This window comes from Eulemur rufifrons, chromosome 10 (assembly GCF_041146395.1).
Source record: "Eulemur rufifrons isolate Redbay chromosome 10, OSU_ERuf_1, whole genome shotgun sequence".
Taxonomy (NCBI): Eukaryota; Metazoa; Chordata; class Mammalia; order Primates; family Lemuridae; genus Eulemur; species Eulemur rufifrons.
In genome coordinates, this window is record NC_090992.1 from 13,155,642 (window position 1) to 13,183,253 (window position 27,612).

General features: G+C 46.8%; 1 protein-coding gene across 1 annotated transcript; it reads left to right on the forward strand.

Moving 5' to 3' along the window:
- Positions 1 to 17,777: 17,777 nt before the first annotated feature.
- BOD1 (biorientation of chromosomes in cell division 1) lies at positions 17,778 to 26,942 on the forward strand. Its single transcript, XM_069484180.1, has 4 exons — positions 17,778 to 18,105; positions 22,218 to 22,342; positions 24,953 to 25,149; positions 26,142 to 26,942. Exons 1-3 carry the CDS (start codon positions 17,869 to 17,871, stop codon positions 25,146 to 25,148), a joined length of 558 nt encoding a protein of 185 aa, XP_069340281.1. The 5' UTR covers positions 17,778 to 17,868; the 3' UTR covers position 25,149; positions 26,142 to 26,942.
- The last annotated feature ends 670 nt before the right edge of the window (positions 26,943 to 27,612 follow it).

The following is a 27,612-nucleotide window of genomic DNA, read 5'->3' on the forward strand; positions in this document are numbered from 1 at the left end:
CCAGAAAAGCAAGGCTTTTGAAAACAAGTACCAAAAATGTGAAATTAGAGAGTTCTTATTACTAACGAATGATATGATATTGGCCACCATCTGGAGTACCTACCACATACCTCACACTTTACATATATTGTCATATTTATTTCTCTCCAAAAGCCTATGAAATGCTTGTAATTACGCTCTTTGTTCAGAGAAGATGGGTAACTTTCTCAAGGACACAACAAATACATGAGGAAAATCAGGATAAATACCAGAAGTGTCTGACTCCGAAACCCACTTTTGTTCTGTCTCCTTCCTTCCCCAGGCCAAGAGGCAGAGCAGCATGCCAGCCACACACTGCTCCAAACTGTCGTTGTTTCCTGCTGTTGACCAAATGAAGCCCAGTCTCCTCCACCTGGCATTCAAGGCTTCCCATCTCAGCCCCGCCTCCTCGTTCTAGCCCTGCCTTCTGCGGATGCCCAGTCTGGCCACACTGGAATTCTTTCCTGCCATCCAAATTTGCTTCTGTGTCCTTGCCGGAGCAGTGTCCTCCACCGGGAGTCCCTTCTCCCTTTCTCCCTCCGTCTTGATCTATTGTTCAAATCCTACCAATCTTTTCAGGCTCGGACACACCCTTCTTCCCCATCCTCTCCCCATGTCTCTGTCTTCAGCGTCACTACTTGTGTTGCGGTGAGGGCATGCATCATGTCTGCCTGAAGCTGGCAATCAACTTATTTATCCCCAACCCACCGAGCCCATCACCAGACTGTGGGCTCTTTGATAGCTGCGCCCATGTGAATATTACCTCTTGGTTCTTCATTCTTGCTCTTGCACTTTGAGCCTCAGTTTTCCCCTCTGTAAAATGGGAATACTAGCACCCCACTTCATAAGGCTGTGGTGACGATTAAATGCACTAAATTATGTGCTTAGAAAACTGCCAGGTCCATAGGAACCACTCAATTGGCGTGAGCTGCTTTTATTCTTCTTGTTGTTGTTAAATATATCTGGGGGAAGATGAGCATATTCCTGCCCCACACCAGTTTCCTGGCACACTTCATCATAATAAGGGCAGGCTCTGTTAGCATCACTCATTTTAATCCTACCGAGAAGCATGAAGATATGTTCAGACATGTGTTCCTTTGGTTTTCCTGCAAGAGGTTCTATTCCTGGGGGCTAATTCCAGTCCGGTCCCTCTGTTCTGTTCCTTATGCCTAACATGGACCTAAGAAATGTGAAAATACCTGAACCAGGCCCTACAGCTGAGTCCTGGGGAAAGCCCGGGGCCCGTGGAGCCCTGATTAAAAATGTAGTGGAGAGGGCCAAGTGTGGTGGCTCGAAAAATGTAGTGGTGTCACCATCCTATCAACCGAGTCTCCTTCCATTTCCAATTTCCCACACCCAACCTCCATGGGCTCATTAGAATGAGGTAGCCCATTCAATCCTACTGGGCACCTGAAAACAGAAAGACAATCGGCACATTAAACTTTTATCTCTGTGGCTGTCACTCTAAAAAGCAGACAAGGCAAGCTCTCCTGTCCCCCGGCTCTGACCTGCTTGAAGCAGGCTGATGGGTCATTGCCAGTGTACTGGGTTTGTTTTTAAGTTAGCAAACAAAGCGACTCAGAAGGCCAGCTGCCCCAGGTTTGATTACTCTGTTCTTGATACGTGACTAGCTCTTGGCAGTGTGTGAATTCTAGGGAGGACAGGATGTGGTGTGCAGGTTCCAAAAGGCAACTCAAGAAAATCAGTCACTTTGGGGCTCCCAGGTCCTATTTCCAAATATGCTTCCTGTCTGCAGATACCTTTATTAGTGATGGCAAACTCCGTGTAAAGACCTGGGAGAGACAAGTCATCGTTTCCAACTTGTTTAGTTGTCTTTCTAAGGTTGGTAGAGGTCTTGCCCAATGCCACCAAGGGGTCCCATATCTGTGGCCATGGTGGCAATGCTAGCACCTTCTCCACACCAGCCACTGGGTTCAACATTTCGCATGCATTGTCTGGTTTCATGCTGAGCACAGCCCTCCAGGGCACTATGCATATCTCTGTTCTATAGATGAGGAGACTGCAACTCAGAGAGGACAGGTTGCTTGTCCAAAACACCTCTCCTGGAATCAGGAACCGGAGACCAAGCCAGTATGATCAGATTCCAGGTGTGAACGCTTTCACCTTCTGCCTCACTGGTTGATGTTCTTCACCATTGTGCTTAATTGATACCAACTGAGGAAAATTGAGAACTAATTTCCAGGATGCCTCTATCTGCATGACCTTATTTAACACTGAAAGCAGCCCCATGAGGTAGGATTGTCACCCCCAGTTATGGGAGGAGAGGACTTGGACACTCTGCTCAACTTGTCGATTGACTCATGACTTGAGCAGAGCCAGGGGCCAGACTCAGGTCAGCATGACGTCAAAGTCCACGGCCCTTCTGCCATGTGTACTGCTTTGCGAACGTACCTAGGACGTTTGGTCCTCCCTGGAATGCCGAAGGAGACTCCCCGACAATGAGCAAGGTTGAGAGACCCAGTCAGTTTCAGCGAGAGGAAAGGTGTGATACTAAAGCCAGCTGGAGGTCCGGGGCTGCAACGCGGGCGGAGAGAGGCGGGAAACCAGAAGGCTGGTCCCTTTAGCGTTAGGAACAGAGACTTCGGGGTGGGGCGGGGGGAGGGACAGTTTGGTGCTATGACCGCGCCTGTTCTCCCTTTATCAGAATCAGAAATGCCTAGCCCTCCAATTGCAGATCTTTCCAAATTTCATTGTGTTTCATTTTCTTAAAGCCCCACATTGTGTACGGAGCCTCTGTCCGATCCACGTTGAGCCTGAGCTTCTAGCATTCAGAGCCGGTGTTCTCAGTTCCTTGCGGCTGTCTCCGGTGTCTTGACACAGAAAGTTCCCATCAGACAGGAGGATCCCATGGAGATAGGAAGGCACTGAGACGAAGGACGTTGCCTTGTTCATCCCTGTTCTATTCCTCACGGAAGCCAGAAGACTGGAGAAGGTAAATACATGCCCAGATGAATACTCGGGGTATTGAATTGTTCCCATTTTTACAGAAAAACAGAGGCGACGGGAACTCCTGTAAATTAGGTCAGCAGCTCCCGGTCACCTGATTTTCCTCTGACATTACATCCTCCGATCACTACTGCCGCCCAAATCAAAGGCAAACGTATGTGGATTGATTTTAAAAGGAGGAGAAGGAGGAGAGGAAAGAGAGGGAGAAAGAGGTAGGAGAGAGGAGAAGGGAGGGAGACGAGGAAGATGGGGTGGGAGAATCGGGAGGAGGAAGGGGCTGAGGGCGGGGTGGGAGAAGGATTTTGCTCTGAGTGGGACACAGCTGAAATGGGTACAAAATCCCACTGGAGACAGAAATAGCACTCTTTCCAGAAACATGAATTCTGGTTTCCTAATCTAAAAGGAGACGGTTCTGCCACGCAAACCTCCTCTTCTGGGCCTGCTCCACCAAGACGTGGGTATAACTGAGTTCATTCAGTGTGAAAACCTCACTCGCTGTAGAATGAACTACATTCCAGACTCTGCCAGGTTAATCTTGACAGAAATCTGTCGACAAGGTCAAATCTTGAGGCAAAGCAAAATAGACGGCCCAGGAATTTGCAGCCTGGCTGTCCCTCACTGGGCACAGTGTGGCAGTCACTGGGAGGGGCTTCCTGCCATGCAGGTGGGAGCACTTTACTTCTAGGTAACAGTGAGCATCCAGGGTGCTCGTGCCTGGAGCCCCCAGGGCCCTCCACGGGGCCCGACACAGGAGACGCTCCACAAACATGTCATCTGCTCTCACTGTGTTGACAGACGCAGTCAACAGATCATTACATTTAAGAACTTTCATTAACATCAGGCTTTGCCAGCTAATCTCAATACTAGCCAGACCTCAGACTTTCTCTACAGCATAATTCTCATACTTATATATTTTGCCATGGACTATGAATAATGAAATTCGTATGTGACAGAAGCATTCTGGGTATTTTTAAGCATGCTTCAAAATGGCGTTTTGTGATTCTGATCTTACCTGAGCCACTCATACCGGTACTGCTGAATCAGGCTCGCCCACACCCGCATCTGAAACGTACGCCACATGCTTTGTTCTTGTCTTTTCTCTCACTTGTCGTGGTTCAGAATTATGTATTTGTAGGTTTGTTTTGTGTCTGTTCATCCTTCTAAAAATACTGCCGTCCACGAGGACCGGAATCATTTCTATTTCGTTCACATGTAGTGCCCCGCGTTTAGTGTATAACCTGGCACTAATATAATGTGTGGCACATAGTAGGTGCTTGATGAACATTTATTGCATGAACGAATAGATGGGTGAGGCCGGATTAAATGCCTCTGAACTTCCTGGCTCCCTTTCAAGAATCTCGGGCTCCGTAACACAGGCCCTGGCTGCCTGACCCCGAGTGGACAGTGCTTTGTGACTTGCTGGTCTGCTCACATGGTCTTAGGACTGCCGCCTTTAAGGTGGCCGCAGGGTCTCTGTTTGGCCAGTGTGGACCAGGGGCTGCCTGGTCGTGACAGCGAGCTCAGCCTGGAGCTGTGGAGGGTGAGCCCCCGTCAGGCCCAGCGTGGGCCCTGCAGCAGCACCAGTATGTGCTCCCCACTGTGGGGGCAGCAGGGAGGCCGTTCTCCCACGCAGGTGTGCCCTCGAGGTTGGGGAGGCATGCACCTTTGAGCAGGTTGACACTACATGATAGTGCTGCATCTGCTAGCACGACATGACCGTTGTGAAAGACCTGCCCCTTCACAAAGAGTCATGGTAGGTGCAGGGCCCAGAGGGGGCCGGAGACATCCTCTGGGAAGACGTTGGTGAGGACAAACCATGCCCAGCACGCGTTCTGGGCTCCAGCCACAATCCTCCAGGCAGACCTCTTGCCTCTCCTGCTCCCAGCACTATGAAGTCATTCCTCCACTGGCTTCCTGGAACCCTTAGGGTACAGCCCAAACTCCTGCAGGACCTCCCTCCGACCTCAGCTGCTACTCCCGCCCTGCTGCCCATCCACTGCGGCCACACTGGCCCCTGGCTGCCCCTCTGACAGGCAGGCTTGCTCCCACCTCCAAGCCCGTACTATTGCTTCTGCCTTGGGACCCTCTTCCTACAGGTCTGAGCATGGCTGGCTCCTTCTTGTTGTTAGGTCTCAGCTCAAATGGCACCTCCCAAGAGAAGCCTTCTCTTTTTACCTGTCTGTACCCGAGATGATTTGGATCTTGATTTGTGTGTTTGCTTATTTGCTGCTTGCCCATAAGCTCCGAGTCCTGAAACTGTGCTGCCTTTGCCTTGCTCTTCTTGCCCCAATCCCTAGCACACGGGAGTGCATAGAAGGCGCTGAATAAATATTTACATGAATAAATGAGCAAAGGCTCCGTTAGAGTGAGGACCAACACAGCCTCCCAAGACCATTCAATACCAGCAATGAGACTAATTCCTAGATGCATGGGGGCCTGAGCACTGACTATATGACAAGCACTTTACATACAAGACTCTGTTTAATCCTCCAGCCACCCTTGGAGCGGTCACCATGGTGATTCCCATTTTACTGATAAGGAGGCAGACTCAGGCGGTTAGGCAACTTGTTCAAGGTCTCTAGGCTAAGAAGTTATGGAGCCGAGGCTCCAGCCTCACTCTGCCCGACCCTGGGGACTGAGGGCTCAAAGGCCTCTCTCTTCCTTGTCCCCTGCACATCATGAGATCAGTCTGTAAGTCCGTGCTCGGACAGGGCAAAGGCAGAAAAAGAGCTCTGTGAATGCAGTCATTCCTATTCCTTTATCCAGCATGTATCTGCTGGCCCCTTGCTCTGCGTGGGTCCCAAGGCCAAAGGCAGAGACACAGACAGCAACAAGGCTAAGCCCTCCTGCCGCTCAGGGACCCATGTCACAGTGAGCCACACCACAATGGTCTTCTAGAACAGTTTTTTTTAATTAAAGGCAATTAAAATTCCTTGGCTTTTGAGGATTTCTTAAAATCCCCTGGGGGAGGGGTTGATGTCTGCATTCAGGGGACATGAGGTGGGGGAGGAAAACTGGGTCAGACAGCAGGCTGGGTAGGTGGGCTGGCCTCCCAGGGCTGGCCCCAGTTTGGAGCCACTTCTTCTCCTAAATTTCAACTCTCCAGCCTTCCAGGCCCAAGGTCTGGACCCAGGCTGAGGGCCGGAGAGCGCTGGTGTGGGGAAATGTGCCTGCTCAGCACTTCGTTGCAGGTTTTGGAGTGAAGGCATCAGGGCTTCTGCTGAGACACTGGAATTTTTCAGTTTGAAGCCCAAAGTTCCCTCTTTCTTTCATTCATTCATTCCTGCCAAACTGCGCATTCTCGCCTCCTCCCACTGCGAATCCCATTGTTATTTCAGCAGCATTTCGCCCGCTGCAGGCCAGGCGCAGTGGAGGCTCCCTCCTCCAGACTTCTCTGTCGAATCGCTGGCAAGGACAAAGCCGTTGGGAGCAAGATTCGGTAACTAGCTTTTTAATTTCATGGCTGGAGGTTGTCAGGACAGTGCAGAGAAAATTGCCAACCATTCGGAGAGTGGCCCGTGGATCCGGGGCAGAGCAGGGGAGAACAAGGGAGCACTTCAGCTGGGGGTGAGGTGTTGGCAGCCACTTGGATGAGAAAGTTCTCTCCTTCCAAATTTCTTTGGTTCAGACCTGTGTTAATTTAAAAAGATCAATTCAGCAATTTTTCACCCTTCCTCAGTGAAGTATTTTAGATAGCTGAGGAAGAAAAAGAGAAGGGGCCCTCTAGGGACCTCTCTCTAAGGAGGAAATGAGGATTAGGTGGTCACAGGTTGTTATGAAATTGGGGTCATTAATCTGAGAGAGAATTGTCCTATTTCCAGTTCGTTTTTGCAAACCTGGACTACAGCATAACTGTACCTCCAGATTAGCCCCAGTATTAGAAGGAAAAGATCTACATCCCAACCCCAAGCTCCACCACAGACTTGCTGTGTGGCTGTGGGTGAGTGGCTTTCCCTCTCTGAACTCTGTAAATTGACTGTTGAATAAAACAGTCCCTAATCTCCTTTCCCATCTCTACTTCTCTGCTTTTACCAGGCCCACCAGGAATCCTCCCATTACCTCAAGGCTGAGATCTTTGGTCTCTTGAGCAAAACCTCAGATGGGTCTGAGCTGAGAGGAATAATCCGTGACCTCCAAGGAGGTGAGTGATACAGTGACATTAGAAAGGATCTCAAGATGCCATTTTACCCTGTTACACCAACAAGATTCCCCAGCTGGATATACTTGTGCAAGTGAACCCTTGCAACAATCATGTAGTAAACATGCACTGGGGTTTTGTTTTCTCACTCCTCCAGCTCCCCCAAACACACGCTCTCTCAAATACACCCCTCACATCCACCCTAGAAGTGAGGCCCTATTATTCACCGCATTTTACAGACAAGGAAAGGGAGGTTCACATGCCCAGAGGCTGACCGAATCTGATCAGAAGACCCCTGCCCGGCGCCTGGGCTGGGCTATCCGAGCGCTGCTCCGGGGGAAACAGGCTGGTCAAGGGGAGGGAAGTCAGGCGCATCTTGCCAGCTTCTTCTCTCCTTTGCAGCTTCACGTAGACCTCTAACTGGCTGGCTGGCTCAAAGGCTCGTAGTCATAAGCAACGTACACTGACTTTAGGTGATGTAAGCTGAAAGGGATGGAAAGGATTCTGGGTAGCTCACAGAACAGACCCAAAGGCCCAAGCACTAAGCTCAGGAAGTAGGCAAGAAAAAGGGGAGATCACACAGCCAGAATCACAGCCAAAACTCTCACTACAGAGCCAGCCCAGCAAGGTCACTGTCACAGCGACTACAAACACAGAGCTGTGGCACAGCAGCTGTGCCACCATCTCTGCTGGCCTTGGCCATGTGCCCAAGCTGCAAAGGAGGCTGGAAAGTGGGTATCTGGCATTTTCACCATCTATAGGAAGGCTCCGCCTCCTAAAAAGTCTCAGAGGATAAAGAATTGCCCCCAAATAGGAAGGGCATTGAGATGCGGGCAAGCGACCCGATGGCAAATGTGCCTGTACTCATAGGGCTAGACTAGGTCAGGCTGCGATAACAGAAAAAAATACTACATCTCAATCTGAATCCTGAAATAACACCCCAGAGGTATTTCTGGCTCATGTTCCATGTCCAGCAGGGGTCAGCTGAGGTCTCCGCTCCAGGTCGTCCTCACCCCGGACCACAGGCTGACGGAGCTCCCCCAATCTCAAATATTGCCCACCGCCATGGGGCAGAGGGACGGGGAGATTACAACAGCTCCTAAAGGCTCTATCCCAGAAGTGACACACATCACCTCCACGCAAGGCTCACTGGCCAGAGCTAGGCACGTGGCCCTGCCTTGGGGCCAGCAAATGCAATTCTGCCTGGGGCCTCAAGGGCAGAGAGCTGGGGATGTCGGGCAGTGTTACCGCTGCCCAGAGTGCACTCTGTGCAGCCCGAGAATCCGAGCCCAGCCGGAGAGGGGGTAGAAGACAAAGGCACTGCAATGGAGGCAGGACAGCTGAGTTTCCTTCCTGGTGGAGCCCCCGGGAACTGTATATTCCTTCAGCAGCACCTCGGGGCTGGAGGAGACCCCCGACTTTGGGGTGTGGTCACAGGAGACACTGCTCAAACTGCACATGGCAATAGGAGGCTGCCAAAGCAGCCCGCCAATGAGGAACTGGAGGGCCTGAGGGTTGTGGGAGCCAGGAGCCGAGCCCAGCCTCTGCAGCTCAGGTGGGCAGCCTCACTCCTGCCTGCGGAGCCTGTAGCCACTGCACTGTCTCCCCAGGAAGATGGGCACCTCTCTGTCACCCCAGGTTCCCACTAGAAATAAGTCCTCTGTTTGTAACTGCCTGATGGGCTGCAGAGACCAGGATGCCTAGAGTGTCCACGGGCCTGCTGAGCCCACATTTTGTTTCCATGTCCGAGAGATGACAGGCCAGAGTGTGTCCCCAGGTAGATGTGGGCCAGCCTGAGCCGGATGACGACTTGGCTGGAGGCTGTGCATCCGTGAGGAGAGACAGCTGACCATGGATCCCTGGGGACATGGAACATCCTCTAAGAACAAGAAGGTTGAAAATGCAATTTGCGGTTTGTTTGTTTTTAATGTTGCTGAAATGTTGGTCCCTCCCTCTGACACCCCACAAACGTCAATCAGTACCAAAGAATCAAGGTGTTGAGTTTCACATGAAAGCTCATGAATTCAAACGAATATAGCAGAAGCAGTAGTTCCAAAGGAGAGGTGGAGCATTTGCAGAAATCGTGGAGGGGGTCAGGGTGGCTTTCTGCAGGGCCTAGGACGGCTGTGGGGAAATGTGGGCTGGGGAGGGAGTGAGCAGTCTTGGCTGGATCTCAAGGGACAGGGATGCCCTAGCCAACACCTGCCCTGTGAGATAATCCCTGCAGCCCCTCACCGGTCTCCCTGCCTCCAATGTCACCCAGCCCAATCACACTGTCCCAGGGAAATCTTTGTAAATTTTGCCTCCAATGTCACCCAGCCCAATCACACTGTCCCAGGGAAATCTTTGTAAATTTTGCATCTGATGTTGCTCCTGCCCTATTTAAAATCCATCATTTCCAACCCAAGGTCAAGTTCAATCTCTGAAATGGTAGCTTTTGAGATCCCAGACTACATCAAGCTTCTCTCCTGCTGGTCCCCACCCTACCCCAAATACATCCTTTGCAACCCCACACAGCTCGTGGGACCTGGCCCCCTTTTCAGAATACATCAATGCTCTTCAAGGCTCTGAGCTTTTGCTCAAACTATACCCTCTTCCTGGGACCCCGAGCCACTCCCTTCTCTACCTGCTTACCCAGGTAAGGTTCTTAGTCATAACAAATTAATTAGTGGCAGAAAAGTTAGAAAAAGTTTGTAGGATAGGATATGGGTGGCTCTCAGGATCTCTGGGAGGGTCAGACATCCAGGCTTGGAGACCACATGGGCAGGAGCCACACCTACAATCTCACCACCGGACATCCCATGGAGACGTCACTGTCCCAATGCTGAGACAGGTACAAGATCAGGTGCCTTCGATGCTGCCCACGCAAGTATTAAACACCCCTACGGGACACCACCCTGGCCCCTGGGAAGGCTGGTCTCCTCCACCCCCTGGCATGGGGCTTGCTTCTTCACCTGCCTACCTGCCATGTCAAAGTGCCAGAGCAGCCTCTGATGGGTGGAGTCAAGGCCACACGTTTGAGGAGCTGGGAAATCTAGTCCCTGGGCTCTAAGGTAGAATGAGTCTCTACCTCCTGCTGGGGACTGCCCACATACAGGAAGAGTGCTCATAGACACTTCTAAAAAGAAGGGCAAATGCCCACTGCACTGGCTAGGACCTGCTTGAATGCCACCTTCTTTATGACATCCCCAAGGCAGCCTGGAGCTGCACCCCCTATATATTTGTACCCACCTTCATCCTCAGGCAATGTTGTAATGACAACCTCTCTCCAGACTTTGAACTCCTCCAGATTAAGGGCCAAGGCAGAGTAGATACATGCATCTTATCTCTCCTCCCTACATCCCTCTGTACCCAGGAGAGAAGAGAGAACCCATTCTTTTTAGGTGAAAAAGCAAGTGGTTTGGATCTACTATCTAGGATATGAACTGCAAGAAGGTGGTGTGTATGTGTATAGAAAGGGGCAGTCACCAAGGGGTAATAAAAATATGATTTATTGAGCATTTTCTAAGCACTGATTTCCATGCTAGATTCTTATGTGCAATATTTTATTTATTCACCAAAATTCCAGGAAATAGGTACAATTTGATCCTTTCTGTTTTGCAGGTGGGGAAACTGAGGCCTGCTAGAAATATCAAATAACTTGCCCAAGGTATTCAGGTAGCACTGCTAGGATTTAAACCTAAGTAGTTTGGCTCCAGGGACTGGTATCTAAACTAAAAGGCTACATCATAGCTTTGGCCAGAGAAGGCAATGGAAGGAAGTCAGGGCAGGCCCAGCACTCACTTTCTGTGTAAGCCCATGGACACATTCTGGAGGCTTCCTGCCCCAGTTGTCTCAGGGTGAGGGTAAAGACACAGGGTGGGCAGCTCCCAGCTGCTCCCCTGCGCCCCTGCCCCTGACCCAGAAGGATATGAATGTCCCAGCATAGCCTGGAATGCCCGGCAGGGCAGCCAGGGCAGGGGGAGGGCGAGTGCAGCAGGTTGTCATGGGCTGGACTGAGCAGCCAGACCACACTAAACAACAGCCACCTGTGTCCTGAGAAAGCTTTCGAAACTTAGGAGTCATAAAATCTCCATGCACATACCTTCTCACCCCTGCATGGCCCCTTCCCTGTTCAGCAAACCACCCTACCTGAGTCCATTTTCTCTCTAGAATAATCATAGGTAGCACAGATCTAGAACATAGCACCTGCCAGGCATCATCACATGTAATTCTCACTGCATCCCTATGATGTAGGTTCTATTATCCTCATGTCACACACAAGGAAACTGAGGCTCCAAGGAGAGCAAGATGACTCACTAACTCAGTGCATGGTGGTGGGGTCAGGATTCCACCCCAGGTCTCTCTCCAAAGGCCACAGTCCTCCTAATACAGCATAGAAAGGGGAGCTCGGGCTTTAGGCACCAAGCAGGTCAGGTCTGAGCTGTGGATTTGACACCAAGATAGTGACTTCCTTCTCTGTCCCTCAGTCTTCTCATCTGTAAAATGGGAATAATATCGGTCTGCCTCGCAGAGCCGCTGCCCCAACTACCGTCAGGTATGCAGTAGGTGCTTAATCAATATTATTTCCCCTCCCCTGTCTGGGCGTTACCTGCTGTTCTGCCCATCCTGCTCCCCTAAATCTCTAGGAATCTCTGGGGCCAGTTCTGCCCTCAGAAATGGAAGGGACTCCCCTGCAAGTAGTAGCTCAGCTACCTCTACTTGCCCCGGACAAGACCTGGCTACAGAAAAATGGCACCTCAGCCACACCACCAGCCGCACCTGAGCCACACCACACTCCTGGAGCCAGGCCTCTCTGTGCCTCTCCTGGACCCATCGGAACATGGGAGGTAGGTGGAGAGGGGCACAGTGAGGTGTCAGGAGGGCCATCTCCTGGTCCTCATGGTCCAGAGTCTTCAAATTTAGATACTCTCTCCACATAAGGTTAAACATGCAGTCTCAGAGAAACATGGGCAGGAAGAAAGAAGACAGTTGTCCACAGCTTTAAACTTTGTCCCATCATCACCCCACAGGGCACGAGGCACACATGAATTTTATGCACAGTACATATTGATTCCTGCATCATCTTAGAAGCAGAACAGTCACACATTATGCTGTGTTGTGAGTGATGGGGAATGAAGCTTCACTTGCTCACCCACCCTCTGCTCACCTCCTGCTGTGCAGCCCGGTTCCTAACAGGCCATAGACTAGTACCAGTCTATGGCCTGGGGATTGGGGACCACAGCCCTAGAAAACTTGTCTTAAAATGCTGATGGCTGTGACCCATCTCTAGAGATTGATTCTGTAGGTTTGGGGGGATGACTGACTATATACGTTTTTTAATGAGGTCCTCAGGGAATTTTGATAAACACCAAAGTTGAAGGAGGACTGACCTAAGGTGTCTAAAAAATGACACATAGTAAACCAGGTTGATTTAAAGTCATTCCTAGAAATTATCTGAAGGTCTGGGCCCCAGAGAATAAATTTAATTCACTCATGCATTAGTTCACTCATTAGCCTTCACATTTATTTGGTCGTTCCACATGGTGGGTTTAGTGGAGGAGTGTGGTCAGGGCAGGCTAGGTGGTGCTGCTGTAACAAACAGCTCCAAAGTCTCAGTGGCATAAAACAAAAGGTTTATTTCTCACTCAGGCTTCCTATCCATGATGGGAAGGGGCCTCTGCTCCACATTCTCCTCACTTTGAGGCCCAGGGTGATAGATCAGCCATTATCGCAAATATTCCTGGTTACCATAACAGATGGAAAGAGAGTTCTGGAGGGTATCAGGTTGATATGCAAATGTCCTGGCCCAGAAGTGACACAAGTTATTTCTGCTCACAACTCATTGGCCAGAACTTGTTACACGGCCCAGCTAAGTCCTAGGGTGTTGGTTCATGACTGCCATACCTCCACGCAGGAAGAAGAAGGGATGCTACAGCAGGAAGGAGAGGGCGTTTATCAGTGAGGCAAAGTTTTCGCAGAAACCCTCAGCTTCTCTCTCCCTGGCCAGAACTGGGCCCCATGGTCACTCTGACCAACAAGGGAATCCGGAGATGTACATACTTTAACCAGACATGCTGCAACCCCGAACAAAATTAGATTCTGTTAATAAAGGGGAAACCGATATTAAGTAGGCAACTAGAAGTAACTGGGGGCATAGGGAGTGTCACTGGAGGAGGACAGAGATGTGGAAGTGTGAAGACAGAGGTAGAGGATGGACCCAGACCCAAGCAGCAACAGCATACAGGGCTTGGCTATGAACTTGGCCAAGTCACTGAGTCCACCAGTTTAGAAACTGGCTGGTGGTTCCCTACATCACCACAAAATCAAAACTATCAGAGTAATATTAATATATTTACTAGTGTTAACTCTAGATACACATTACTCAAGATTCCTGCCCAATAATATACCACAATTGAATACATTGGGATGTTATATCAAGGCCATATTATTAGCTATTATCCTACTGTGTGCTAGGATCTGCATATATATTATCTCTAATTTTTATTGTAACCCTGCATGGTAGGTATTATTATCTCCATTTTACAGATGTGCAAACCAAGGCTCAGATGGGTTAATGGATTACCCTGGGTCACACAACTGATAAGCAGAGGTGCTGGATCCAAACCCAAACCAGATTCCAAATTTGTCACTCTTTTCTCTATATTATACCAGGTTGCCTCTTTCACCTGACATCCTTTGGTAATAATAATTTGAAGCAACAACGTGTTGAAATGCTGCAGCCTGAAATCTTGTCCAGGATATATATTTGGTCAGAGAGATGGTAGTAGTGTTGATTGGTGCTGAGGACTTCTGCTTATTTAAGCCCTAATTTCTTAATGTGTATTGGATCCAGTCTGTCATTAGAGATGCTGGAAAACATCAGAAAGAAACAAACAAGCAAACAAAAGACGCAGAGATCAGATGGTGTAGATGTAGACAGGCAATCTCAAGAAACTCTGGATGCTGTTAATTAAGAAATGAACAGCTGTCCAGCCTAAGAACTGGCAAGTCTCCTTGGGTAACTATATGGAGGCAAGAAGAAAAAGAGCCACCCATGAACGGGAATAAGGACCAACAACTAGTTTACCCCAAGTGGGTATGGTATTTAAGTGCAGCCCTGGGTTCAGTCTTAGGGCTCTAGAATGTTCTTGCGTAAGGACCAGGATCTTAGATTAGAAGGTTGGAAGGTCACTAAGGCAACTCACAAACTATCTTCTAACCTTTGGCCCTGCTCCCAGTCCTAGCCTCAGAAGTCCAGTTTAGTCATATATTATGGACAGATTACTAGATTGTGTTAATACCTGATACCTCTGAATATTGACTATATTCTGACATTTAGTCCAGGGCGTACTGAAAGTCTTAAACGGCCTTATCCTATACTTAGAAGAGCAAATTTCTCACTCACTCATTTTTTTTCATTCACCCATCATATGTTCACGGAGAGCCTGATGTATGAGGCATTGTGCTAGGTGCTGGGATGTGCTGATGGAAGCCACAGACAATCCCTGCCTGCATGGAATTAGAGGCTAGTGGGGGAAATAGAGGTTAATCAGATAGCCTCCTGACCCAAATATAAATTCATGATGGTAAACTGTTATCAAACATTTGCTAAGGATCAGGAATTGTGCTAAAATAGATTCCAAAATGGCACTTAGTCCTCTCTTGGGGAAAGTAAGGTTCAGAGAAGTGATACAACTTTCCCAGTTGTATCCCCAAAAGCCCATGCATTGGACTACTTTTTCATATCTTCCCTGGCAAACCTAAGATCTCATTTCTTTTCTGGTTTCTGTAAGGTCTGGATTTGGGCTTGTGGAGGTTACACCTTTTCATTACACCTAATATGTGTAATTCACTGGGCTCAGGCAACTTGTTACAGACAAGTTTTTCTTTTTTTTTTTATTTCATCTTATTGTTATGGGGGATGCAGAATTGCAGGTTACATACGTTGCCCTTGTACCGCCTTTCCCCCCAAGTCAGAGCTCCAGGCATGTCTGTTCCCCAGGTAGTGCGTGTTGCACCCATCATGAAGGTATATATCTCTCCCTTCCCCAACCCCCCCTTCCCGAGTCACCACCTTCAAGTGTTACCATTCCCCAAACGGTGTGCAATGCACTCATTGTGTAGGCATACCCCCATCCCCTCCCCCACCCCCCACCTCAGTCTGATATCCGATTGGTGTCATTCCCCGATGTGTATTTAGGTGATGTTCAGGGAAACCAATTTTCTGGTGAGTACATGTGATGCTTGTTTTTCCATTCTTGGGATACTTCACTTAATATAATGGGTTTTAACACTGAGAAGCAACAACGGGTTGTTACCCGAAGGATACCTGAAAATGAGATTGCCACCTCTAGGCCAAAGTAAAACAATATTCTGCACAGACATTTCCAAATGTTCTGGATTATTAATATAGCAATGACGCCCCCTGATGATCATTATTGTGTATTACATGTCCCTTGACAGGAGGAACACATTTTGGATATAGCTGAGGCCTTCATCCCACCACATTTATATCAATTCCAGAGGCAAGGTCATGGACATAGGGTGCAGCAGCTTATCACAATTCAAAGTTCCAGCAACCAGGACACGGGTTCCTATGACAGACATTTTTGATATTGTCACAACGTGAACCACATGCTGCCAATCTCCTGGATCACTTACCTATTAGGTCATGACAGATTCATCCATAATCTCCTGCTATAACTCTCTTTTCTGAAGATTGTGGCTACAAATGACCCCCACCCCCTCCGACACACATACACACACATCCACATCCCACAGCTATAGGAAACAGACAGGAACTTACGTATTCACTTTGATCTAGGTATAGTGCTAAGAGCTAGAGACACAGCAATGAACAAATCATGGTCCCTACTCCAAACCTTATACTCTAGTAGGGGAAACAGGAGGCCAATTAGCCTATAAATTGCTCACTTTCAATTATAATGATTGCTACAAGAATGAGGCAGGCCTTGAGACTCTATAACAGGGAGAAAAGATCAGATTAAGTCTGGGCCTCAGAAAAGTCTTCCCTAAGAAAAGAAAGTAAGGTGTGTTGTGCCAAAAATGGAGAGGAGGCTAGTCAGAGTGATCGGGATCTTGGAGAAGAATGAACCTGAGGCCAAGGCATCTTAAACTGGGCTTCTCCTGGGGCTAAAGGTAAGTGATCATTGTGGGATCAACTAATAAGAATAAACATTAGATAACCTCAAGGATGCTGAGCTATTAAGAATGTTTGTCATTAATTCAACCATTGAGGATGATTGAGCTGATGTTAAACGATGACTATAATCTAACACCTGAATATTTTGAGGGTTAATTTAAACTCTTCTGGGTTGTAAACATCAGCATGGAGAGCATCCTGGATCTCTGCCTATTCTGCATTTTCCCAGGAGCCAAGGATATTGCAGAATTTATTATTTACAGCCCTCCATTGCTTATTTAAGATGAGGAAATAATAACAGCAGACATAATTGCCAGGGTTGGGGGCAGGAGTTGAGGTAATAATGGGCAAACAGATGAAAGGAGGAGAGGATAGTGGTGGCAACTATGGGGTTCCAATGGTGAATTGTAGTTATAAAAATAATCAGGATATAAAGCTTTACCTATAGTATAATACCAGCTAGCTCTTGGGATGTACTATACGTGAGGTGAAATATACAAGATATGGATTCCAGAAACCTGGATTTAAATCCTACTCTTCTGCCTCCAGGTATGTGATCAGGGTAACAGACTCTCTTGTGTCTCCATTTCTGTGTCTGTAAGAAAACGGTCTTGGTAGTATGTACATGCTTTTCAGATTGTTGTGAAGCAGTGTGTTAAAGTGCATAGCATGACGCCTGGTGTATTCCAATTACTCATCATTGGTTTATTATTAAGGACAATATTTAATATTTGGGAGGAAATCCACACACAGAGACTTAAGAGGGACTTTTATTTCCTTCTTCACACTTTTCTGTTATTTTCCAGTTTTCTAAAATGAGTATGCATTGCTATTAAAATCAACAGGGGGGAAAGCCACAAATTTTTGAATCGTGGAAATTTAACCAGTTCACTGTTTTCCAAAATTTCCAGATCATGTTGTTGCAGGAAGACGTGGAGTCCATGTTAAAGGCAGATTCCTAGGCACCGACCCATAAATACTGAATCAAAATCTTTAAGGGATAAGCCTGGTACACTATACGTTTAATCAGCTACGCAGATGATTCTTATAACCAATGTGCCGATTTAGTGGGTGGGCTGCAAGGAGTGGGCGGGGAAGGCCTGCCAGGTTGCAACCGTCACGAGGGCCTGCGCCTACAATGCCCATGCTGCTCCGCGAACTCGAGACAAATGAGCCCGGTGCCACCCGGGAGTTGTAGTTTTCTTCCGCCAGGCCTCTATATTAAGAAAGCCGGAGATGGCTGCAGAAAACTCCCTGCCCCACAATGCAAAGGTCACAGGTGACGCCATCTGGAGCGCGCCAGGAATGGACCCGGCGGTTTCTGCAGCTTCTAGGCTCATCTCCGCTACCTCAGAGCCTGCCTTGTCCGCCGCCGCCGTCACCGCCGCCGCCACCTCCACCTACGCCTCCGCCTCCGCCACCATCTCCGCCGCCGCCTCCTCCGCCTCCGCCACCATCGCCGCCGCCGCCGCCACCACCACCACCACTATCTCCGCCGCTGTTGCCTCCTTGGGGCCCTCCTCCTCCTCCTCCCCAGCCAGGCCCTCTGTCCTGGAGAAGAAGCCGCATTCGGTGTCCCTCTCAGTCCCGGGCCGCAGCCATGGCGGACGGCGGCGGCGGTGGGGGAGCGGGCGCGGTGGGCGGCGGCGGAGCGGGCCAGGCCTCGGCCGGGGCAGCGACGGGCGCCACTGGGGCCGGCGGGAGCGGCGGCCCCATCAACCCGGCCTCGCTGCCTCCTGGCGACCCTCAGCTCATCGCTCTCATCGTGGAGCAGCTCAAGAGCCGAGGCCTGTTTGACAGCTTCCGCCGGGACTGCCTGGCCGACGTGGACACCAAGGTAGTTGAGGCCACCTGGCCGAGGGGAGCGGAGCTGTGTGTAAAGCCGCTGAGGTTGCGGCTTTGATTTTCCAAAGCCGAGCGCAAAACAAAAGATAGTTTAAAAATCTCAGCAAAGAAGCATTACACCGCTTGGGGCAGTACAGAGAGCTTTCTGAGTGATGCACACGTGGGTTCGAGTACCTGCTTACTAGTTGTGATTTTAGTCCAGTCACTTCTCTGAACTTGGGGATTCAATACAGATTTTGGAGCCTAGAGCCTATCTTTTCCAAGATGGAACTCATTAAGCTCCTTAATAACAAATAAACCTCAGTAAGCAAGAATGCTTTAGAGTTTCCACCCATTCTCTATTCGCCATTGAGGAGCTGACGTTAAACAGAATGGTTTGCACACTCATCAGCATATTATAGCTATTTGTTCCTTTTCTCTAACCCAGTACGCTGGGTTAGAGAAAAGAACAAACTGTTTTAGAAACGGCACCCTGATTTTGTACTCCATCATTGATTAAACGGGATTCAGTGCCTATTTTAGATCCTAATGCCTTTGCCCAGTACTCCCAGTAAAATGCTAGTTTGCTTGACCTGCTTGTCAAGGTTGTTTGGATTCATTGAAGCAATCTGTGTTAAGAGCTGGAATTTTTTTCCCTTTGAAAAACTCCTCTAACAAGACTATGATTGTAGGGTTGGAAGGCTCTGTGACTGCCTGGACTTCTTCAGGGTAGTGATTTCTCCTCCCAGAGCCTATCGTGGCAATCTTTTGCTTACCTCACAGTAAAATTGTGAAGTTAAGAGTAGACCTTAAGATAGGGCAAGACCTAGTCTATTTATTCATTGAACATTTATTGGCCTATAATTACCAAGCTATGTGGATACAGGAACAAGGAAGTCACTATTTCATCCTCAAAGCTTCTACCCTAGGAGTGCTGTTCTTGAAAGAAAGTATTTAATTTTTTTTTTTTTTAAGAGTCTCAGGGAGGTATCAACAGAGCCTTTCCCTTTCCCATGACAAATTCTCCATTTGTATTTCTTATGTTCCATTAGGTTTTGTGTGGCTCTCAGTGCCTCTGATTTTAAAACAAACAAAACAACTACAGTAGTTCCCCCTTATCTGTGGTTTTGCTTCCCAAGGCTTCAGTTACCCAACTGTCACAGTATCATGGTGCTTGTCTTCAAATCACCCTTATTTTACTTCACACTGGCCCCAAAGTGCAAGAGTAGTGATGCTGGCAATTCAGATATGCCAAAGAGAAGCTGCAGAGTGCTTCCTTTAAGTGAAAAATGGTGAAAGTTTTCAACTTAATGGGGAGGAAAAAAACATCAGCTGAAGTTACCGAGATCTACAGTAAGAACGAATCTTCTATCCACAACGTTGTGAAAAGGGGGAAAAATAATGCGTGTAGACGGTTCGGTACTATCTGCGGTTTTAGGCATCCACTGGGGGTCTTAGAACGTATCCCTGGAGGATAAGGGGTATTGAACAGCTGTTGAGGGAGAGTGGTTAGAGCCTTTCTCATGTGTAGCTCCTTAGCTGGTCTTTCTGGTAGTTGCCAGGTTGTTTTAATTCTTGAAGATGGTGTGTTTTCAGGCATATCTTACCTGAGACCTTTTGTTGCTTTAGCCCAGTGGCTCTCAAAGTGTAGTCTTTGGATTAGCAACATTAGCACCGAGAACTTGTTGGAAATGCACATTGTTGGACCCTACTCCAGGCTACTGAAGTATTTAGGAGAAATGGAACAGATATTTGTAATTTACTTTGTAGTGCATTCAAAACCAAATAAATAGAACAAACTGTGAACAGGTGGAAGGGCAGATAGTACAGTAAAATGTTAGGGGTAGGCACACTAGGTCTCCAAATGAAAGGATTATTTTCTGTCTTCTGGGTTTGTGAAGGTTTGGTGATAATGTTCACTGTCCTTTGCCTTTTTTCAGTAAACGGATTCTGTCATCTCAAACCAGGTGAGTTATTTTGAGTAGTAGAAGGTATTGTATAAGGATTCATGGTTACAAGTGGTAAATCTGATTCTAACTGCTTTAAGCAAAGAGGAGAATCTGTTGTCTTACAGAATCCAGGGAAGGATTGAATGAACAAGCTGTGTCAGAAGGGTAGGGATGAATTTAGAACCAGATAGTCTCCACTGTTGCCATGTCTTTCATCTCCGTTATTCATATGTTTTACTGGCACTACAGAGCAGATTATCCGTTTGGTTACTAGTGTCTCTTGATTACATCTTACAGCTTCTTCCTTTAGAGACTGTCAGCTGTAGTTCAGAAAACCTCAGGGAATGCCTGCATTGTCTTAGCATGGCTCAGGCACTCACCCTTTGGCCAGGAGAACACGGCACCCTCTGTCTTACCCTTGTAAAGAGGGGAAGACAGTTACCAGGAAGGAGGAGTTACTAGGTGGATGGTACATGGTATCTGAATTTTATTCCTCCTCACCCATCTCCCTCCCTTCCTTTTTCCAGGTTTATTTTATTTTATTTCGAGACAGAGTCTCACTCTGTTGCTCGGGCTAGAGTGCAGTGGCATCAGCCTAGTTCACAGCAACCTCCAACTCCTGGGCTCAAGCAATCCTACTGCCTCAGCCTCTCAAGTAGCTGGGACTACAGGCATGCGCCACCATGCCCGGCTAATTTTTTCTATATATTTTTAGTTTTCCAGCTAATTTCTTTCTATTTTGTTGTTAGTAGAGACATGGTCTCGCTCTTGCTCAGGCTAATCTCGAACTCCTGAGCTCAAACGATCCACCTGCCTCGGCCTCCCAGAGCTCTTTCCAGGTTTAGTGGAGAGTCTTTGTATTTGTGAGTCTGCTCTTGGCCTTTTGGAAGAGGTCCACTCATGGGGTTGAGGCCTGATGGCTCCTTTGTCAATTTCATTTCCGTGACTGTTAGCAAACTTTGCCATAGTAATGCTACATAACAAACCACATCTCAGTGGCTTATAAGCATTTGTTCTCACGTTGATGGGTCTATAGGTCAGCCAAAGTTCATCTGATCTAGATAGGCTTCAGCTGGGTTACTTGGCTGGCTGTAGGCTGCACGTTGCCTGTGCTTGGGTCCAGGCTGTGGGTTGGTGTTAGGTCTGCTGCACATGTACCCACCCTAGGGGCAGGGGCTACCTACAACATGCCTTCAAAGAGGATCAGCAGAGCACAAGAACCAAACAAGGTAGCACAACCACATTTAGGGCCTCTTGTCATTAACACTCCACTAGCTAGAGAAAATCACATTGCTAAACTCTATGTCACTAGGGTGGGAAGTATCCTCTGCCCACAGAGGGAGGGGAGAGGACTGAAGTGCCGAACAGCAGTCCACGCTGTTACACCTGGTTTGGAGAATAGCAACTGATAGCACCAAAGGTCTTAGAGGCTCAGAACATTTATGCTGCCTTGGGTTCACTGAGTTACTTTCTGATATTATTCACCTGATCCTAGTTGGGTCTAGAACATTTGAGACCAATAAGTACCTCTCAGCTCTCTTTTGGACTGACTTGTTGCTTCCCCAACGGCCTTTGACAGTGTTCCATAGGCTTTGACTTCAGTCTACATTCTTGGGTGGCCCTTCATTTTAATGCAGGGGGTTTGCTGAGCCCTTGTTTGTTGCTGAGAACACCCCTGCGAGATAAGCAGAGCAGTAATACTTCGGTTTTACAGATGGAAATAACAGACTCAGAAGTTTGGTGACTTGATGGAAGTCAGTGATGGAGCCAGGGCTAGAAGCCAATTCCTCTGATTCAGAAACAGCCTAGGTCTAACCTTGGCTTTGCTACATTTTAGCCACATGGGCAAGTTGTTTATTTTTTCTAAGCCTAAAATTCTGATCTCTAAAATGGGGGCAGGAGAACACTAATAGGATCTCTCTCATAGTTACTTGAAAAGTAAATGGAATGATGTGTAAGTAAAGCATCTGGCATTGTGACCCCCCATAAAATGGGTGCTCATGTTAGCAATTGATTTATGACTACCATGCTGTATGGGGATCTTCAAAGTTAAAATGGAAATGTATTTGGAGTTGAAAATAGCACACTTCTACAAGAACCAGTGTTCTGAATAACTGTGTTCCAAAACTTTGGTGCATATAACTTCTGACCTTGCCTCCTCTTGTTAATATTCTAGCCAGCTTACCAAAACCTGAGGCAGAAAGTGGATAATTTTGTGTCAACACATCTGGACAAGCAGGAATGGAATCCTACAATGAACAAAAACCAGTTGCGAAATGGTCTGAGGCAGAGTGTGGTTCAGTAAGTAAGCAGAATTTAGAGCTTTTAAAAAGACAGTAATCACAAGTACGATGCACAAGAAGGCTGATCTAAGTCACTGTTTAGTCAAGGTTGATGGTACGTTATGTCAGATATCACTTTGAGTTGCAGCAGTCTGCTCTTTATTAAAATTAAGGTCAAAGTAAGCAAAGCACTCAATTAAAATTTTAGTTTATCCAGCCTGTGTAGGCCTCCCATGTTGCACATCTCTAGTGGGTACATTGAAAGATGCTCCAAATTGTGAGACACGTTCCCTGCTCTTTGAAGTTTCAGTGTAGTCTGAACATACATGTGAGTTTTACACCAAGATATCAGTATGTGGATCCTTATTCTCACCAGTGAATGTGAGTTAAGTAAATTCTTTGAGTCCACCATGGCTACCACCTCTAAAGTGTAGTGGCAGCTTTCAGGAAGGCATAGTCTTATTAAAGCATCATCCTTCACTGTAACAAACTGAACTTTAGTTAATAAAGGTACTATTGATAGCTTTTCAGTGTCACTGGGCACAAAAGTGGAGGTGGGTTGTGGAATCTGGTCTTGAAATTCATGAGCTAACAGTTACCAAGATGGAGAACAGATGAGTGATTGCTTGGGGCCAGGAATGGGAGGAGAGGGTGAGTTGACTTGAAAGTGGTAGCAAGGGGAGAACTTGCGATGATGGTACAGTGAAGTATCTTGATTGTGGTAGAGCTTACATGAAACAATTCATGTGATAAAGTTGTGTGGAGCTACTCGTGTACACTTATGAGTGGAGGTATAACTGAAATTTAAATAAGTGTCATTTTCCTGGTTTTGACATTGTACTGTAGTTACGCAGGGTGCTGACATTAGGAGGGCTGTGTGAAGGGTACGTGGAGCTCCCTGTACTTTTCTTTGCAACTTCCTGTGAATCTATAGTGATTTCAAAATTAAAAAGTTTTTAAAAGTAGAAAAAGGTTTTTTTTTTTTTTTTTTTACTAACAAGTCGGCACTTTCACTATGGCTGGGCTTTAGGGAAGAAGCATGATATCAGAAGATGCCCGGTACCTTGTCATTCTGGAATCAGACAGTAGCTGACCCTTACCGAGCAACTGTTTATTGCATGTCTGGCACTCATCCTCACAAAAAGCCCATTTTACGGCTGAAGCAACAAATTAGATAAACGTGTTTTACTCTACCTTCTAAAGGATTGGCCAGCATGTTAAGACAGTAAATCAAAACACTGAATATTTTGAAATATAAGGAAAGCTGCTATCAGTGTTACAAAGGCTGTCACTATGATGTTAATTTCCCTAATGAGCGTTGATGTCATTCTAGAGGTATGCATGTGGCACTTTTTGATTTGATTTAGAATGTATTTAACTTGAAAACATGAATTTGGCTTTAATACTGGGACATTTCTCCATGATTCTTGCTAACATTTTGAATTTGAGGCAGACTCTACTGGAGCTTTGAAATGAAGACTTGCTTTTTGCCCCTGGAGTGCTCTCCCCACATGAGACACTGAGGGCTTCAGAGCATTGGCCTGGCGGCTTAGGCCTAGATGCTATAACCCTGTGCTACATCCTGGAAGGCTTACCAAGAAATCAGTCTTTATTGGAGAACAGAACTATGACTAATAAGTACTTTAATTACATAATATTTGTTCATTGCATCTTCTGTTTTAGGCTCCTGACAAGATTCCACGTTCCACTCAAACGATTTTAGAATCTCCAGGAAAGTGAGCTACACCTTCTTGGTACTTTGTTTTCGCTGATCAGGTGTCTCAGTCAGTGGGGCTGCTCTAACAAAGTGCCATAGACTCAGGTGGCTTATAAACAACAGAAGTTTACTTCTCACAGTACTTGAGTTTGAACCTATATGGGCTGTTTTCTAAACTCTTCAAATGTGATTTGTTTCCTGTCACCATAATCTTTCTCATTACCCTGCCCTAAGTGTTGGAATACAGACATTGTTAACTTTGACTGATTTTTGCACTACTTCAAAAAGGATTTAAGGGTGTAATTTAGCCCAATAGGAGCTTAGAACCAGTTTGTTTCTTGTCTGTTTCCTTGTTTGCTTCCAGCTTGCTTATTGTACGTTATAGGTAACGGCCACGGCTGAAAGCCGTGTCGAATTGCTGGTGATGTGAGCACTGCCAGCCCTGACTGATGTGCCTTGTGTAAGGTTTGAGGATGGGTAACCAGGTTGCAGCTGGAGGCTTTCTGCTTTGGCTATTACGAGAATATTGAAGGAAATGGAGTCAGGTTCAAGGTTCATGACTTTGACAGTATGGTTAAGGTTTTCAGCTCTACACATGTTATCAAATTCTTTCTTGCCATGTTGTCACTAGTTCTTTGTCTTTGGGGCAGTCTGCTCGTACAAGGCTGAAGTGGTGGTAGATGAGACAGTGAATTAGAAATGAAAGCTGCTGGTTGTAGATTGCACCTCAAAAATGAAAATACAATAGCTTGAATTCTATGTAGTAAGTGGATTGCCCTCTGAAAGAAGTCCCTAGAAGGGCTGTAGCTTTGCCTGGGGGGACATTTATTGGGCTCCCACATGATGCTTGTTGGAGCTAAAGATGAATCCCAAAGGAACTAAATAACAGAATGATCTGTTTGTCTCCACAAGGTCAGGCATGTTGGAAGCTGGAGTAGACAGGATTATTTCTCAGGTGGTGGATCCAAAACTAAACCACATCTTCAGGCCGCAAATAGAACGAGCAATTCATGAGTTCCTGGCAGCCCAGAAAAAAGCAGCTGTGCCAGCACCCCCTCCAGAGCCTGAAGGCCAGGACCCTGCAGCTCCATCCCAGGACACTTCCTAAGGTCCAGTATCCCATCTTTTGTCCAGGAATACACATCTCTGGCTTGTAGATACGACAATGGATAGGAAGGGGGTAGGCCATAATTGGGGATCGTTCAGAAAGTATTTCCTGCAGAAGCACTTCACCTCCTGTCATGATTCATTTTTTTTTTTTACTGAGAACTAATTAGTGACATTTTCCTGTGTCAGGGAATGTATGCTTTTCTGTGCCACCAGAGCCAAACACGTAAGCTGAAACATGAATAGGTGCTTCATTAAAAACCAACTGGGATGATGGTGTGCACAAGGGAAATTCAAGTGAAAGTCTTGTGTCGTTTTTTTTTTTTTAATTGTTTAAATGAGTTAACTTGGGTTTGCAATTTTAATATAGAATCAAGTAGTGCACTCTAAAGTTGTATCCTAAATGGGATTCAGGGTCTGCTTTGAGCTCTGCTGGATTTCCACGTACTTAGAAGGGGTTTGTTTACCCCTATCAGTTACTTTGGGATTCTTCTGTTATAAGCACTCCCTTTTTTTTTTAAATTGAATTTGGAATTAAATTTAACAGCTGTAGATGCACAGAAATGCTTGGGAAACATTAGTAAACATGAGCAATGATGAAGTTACAGTGCATGTTTGGCCATTGTTGGTGGCCATTGGGGTGTACCTTATCCCTTCATTCTGCTATTAGTGTGTTCTTAAGATTCCTTGAGACGCCTTTTATTCTTAGTAAATCGGTAAGTGAAATGATTTGACTGGGGCATTTTGAGGATCAGTGAGTGAACGGTGGAAGAGAGCGTTGGACTCACGTGGAGCACTCAAGAGAGGGATGGTCTTTTTGTACCTCTTGGGAGAGGACCTCGAGTCCATTATGGTGTGTAAAACATTCATTTTAAGTCTTTCTGGTTTAATTGTAAATTTCTTTAGAAACATAAAATTATCAAAAAGTAGCATTTTGATATGATTATCTTTTTTGATATGATTATGTTTATTTGATATGATCTTTTCTTTTTAGAATATGCCTGACATGTTTTAAAAGTGCCATTTAATCAATGGTGAAGAAGTGGATTCAGTTATGTAAGAGTACAGCTTCAGAATGAAGATAGGTCCAAGGTCATCAATGATGTCAAGATTTCAGCCTTGACCGTGGGCAGTGTCCAGATTGAGCAAGTTTGGCAATGGGAAAGTTGACTGTGTTGCCCTCTCACTGTGCTGCCATTTGACCAGCCTGTCCAAGGGTGTGATACCAGTAGACACTACAGAGAGAAACACTACAGCAACCCCTGAGGTTGTCCTGAAACAGACTTTTATATTTGAACATGGAGACTGTGCATGGACTTTAGGATTTGTGCTCTGGGATAAACAAGCTACAGTGAAAGAACATAACCAGTCCCAAAGATAATTTCAAAGAACAATGACAGTAGGGTAGCTTGGAGTAGGTCTTTGACAATGCTTATTTGATTTTGTTCTCAGAGTTGCAAACTAGAATGTGCAAGCCTCTAGCATCAGATAGCTTTAAAGTTCTGACCTTCTTGTACATGAATCTTCTAGCCAGTTTCCTTTCCCTTATAGGAGGTGACAAAACTTGGAACCCTGGAATATGTGAGGAAGCTCAGACATTGGATGTAAGGAAAACAGTTGCAGGCTCTCTGTCCAGGGCTTCTTCCTGTTCTGCAAGAGCTAGTGATCTGGGCTTTGTTTACTTTATTGTTGTGGTTGTGTTTTTTAGAATGGTCAATAAATGGCTTAAGTTTTGTAATAAAATCATTTGATACCCTTAGTCTGAAGCTTCAACTGAATCTTAGACCCCAGGTCCGTGAAGGATGACGTTTGTCCTTTGCCTATATGCCACTCCTGTGCACAGCGCATGATTTAACGGTGATGAAGACTAGTAGATACATGCAAGCTGTCCGGAAAGTATCCAGCCATGTAGCTGGTTTCGTTACATTAACAGTGGCTGGATAATTTCCGGACAGCCCTCGTAACTTGGAACTACTCTCTCCCTAAAGCTAATAGGTGTAGCTAGATGGGACAGCCAGTTCCTTTCCTCTTCTGAAGCGTTCGTGATACCACTCTTTAGTTGAGGGCAGCCAGTTATGTCAGTGTTTCTCAAGGTTGAATATGCAGAAGTATCACCTGGGGATCTTGGGAAAATACATGTTCTGACTCAGAAGTTCTGGGCTGGGACCTGAGTTTGTTTCTAATAAGCTTCCAAGTGATGCTAGTGCAGCTGGGCCTCTGCATATACTTTGGATAGCAATCCTTGGATAATGTCAAAGGTTACTTCAAACTAAGAGTCTGGTTCTTGGTGTAGGCTTTGAAAGGGGGGGGGGGGTGTGTGTAAGTATGTGTTTACTCCAGACCCGGAAGACCTCATAGTCATCATTACGTACAAGCCACCACCGATCTCCATGGATACCCACTCGGTAAAGGCCAAACAAAGATGTGTCAGGTTTCCTCTATTACTTTGCATGATGGGCTGGATT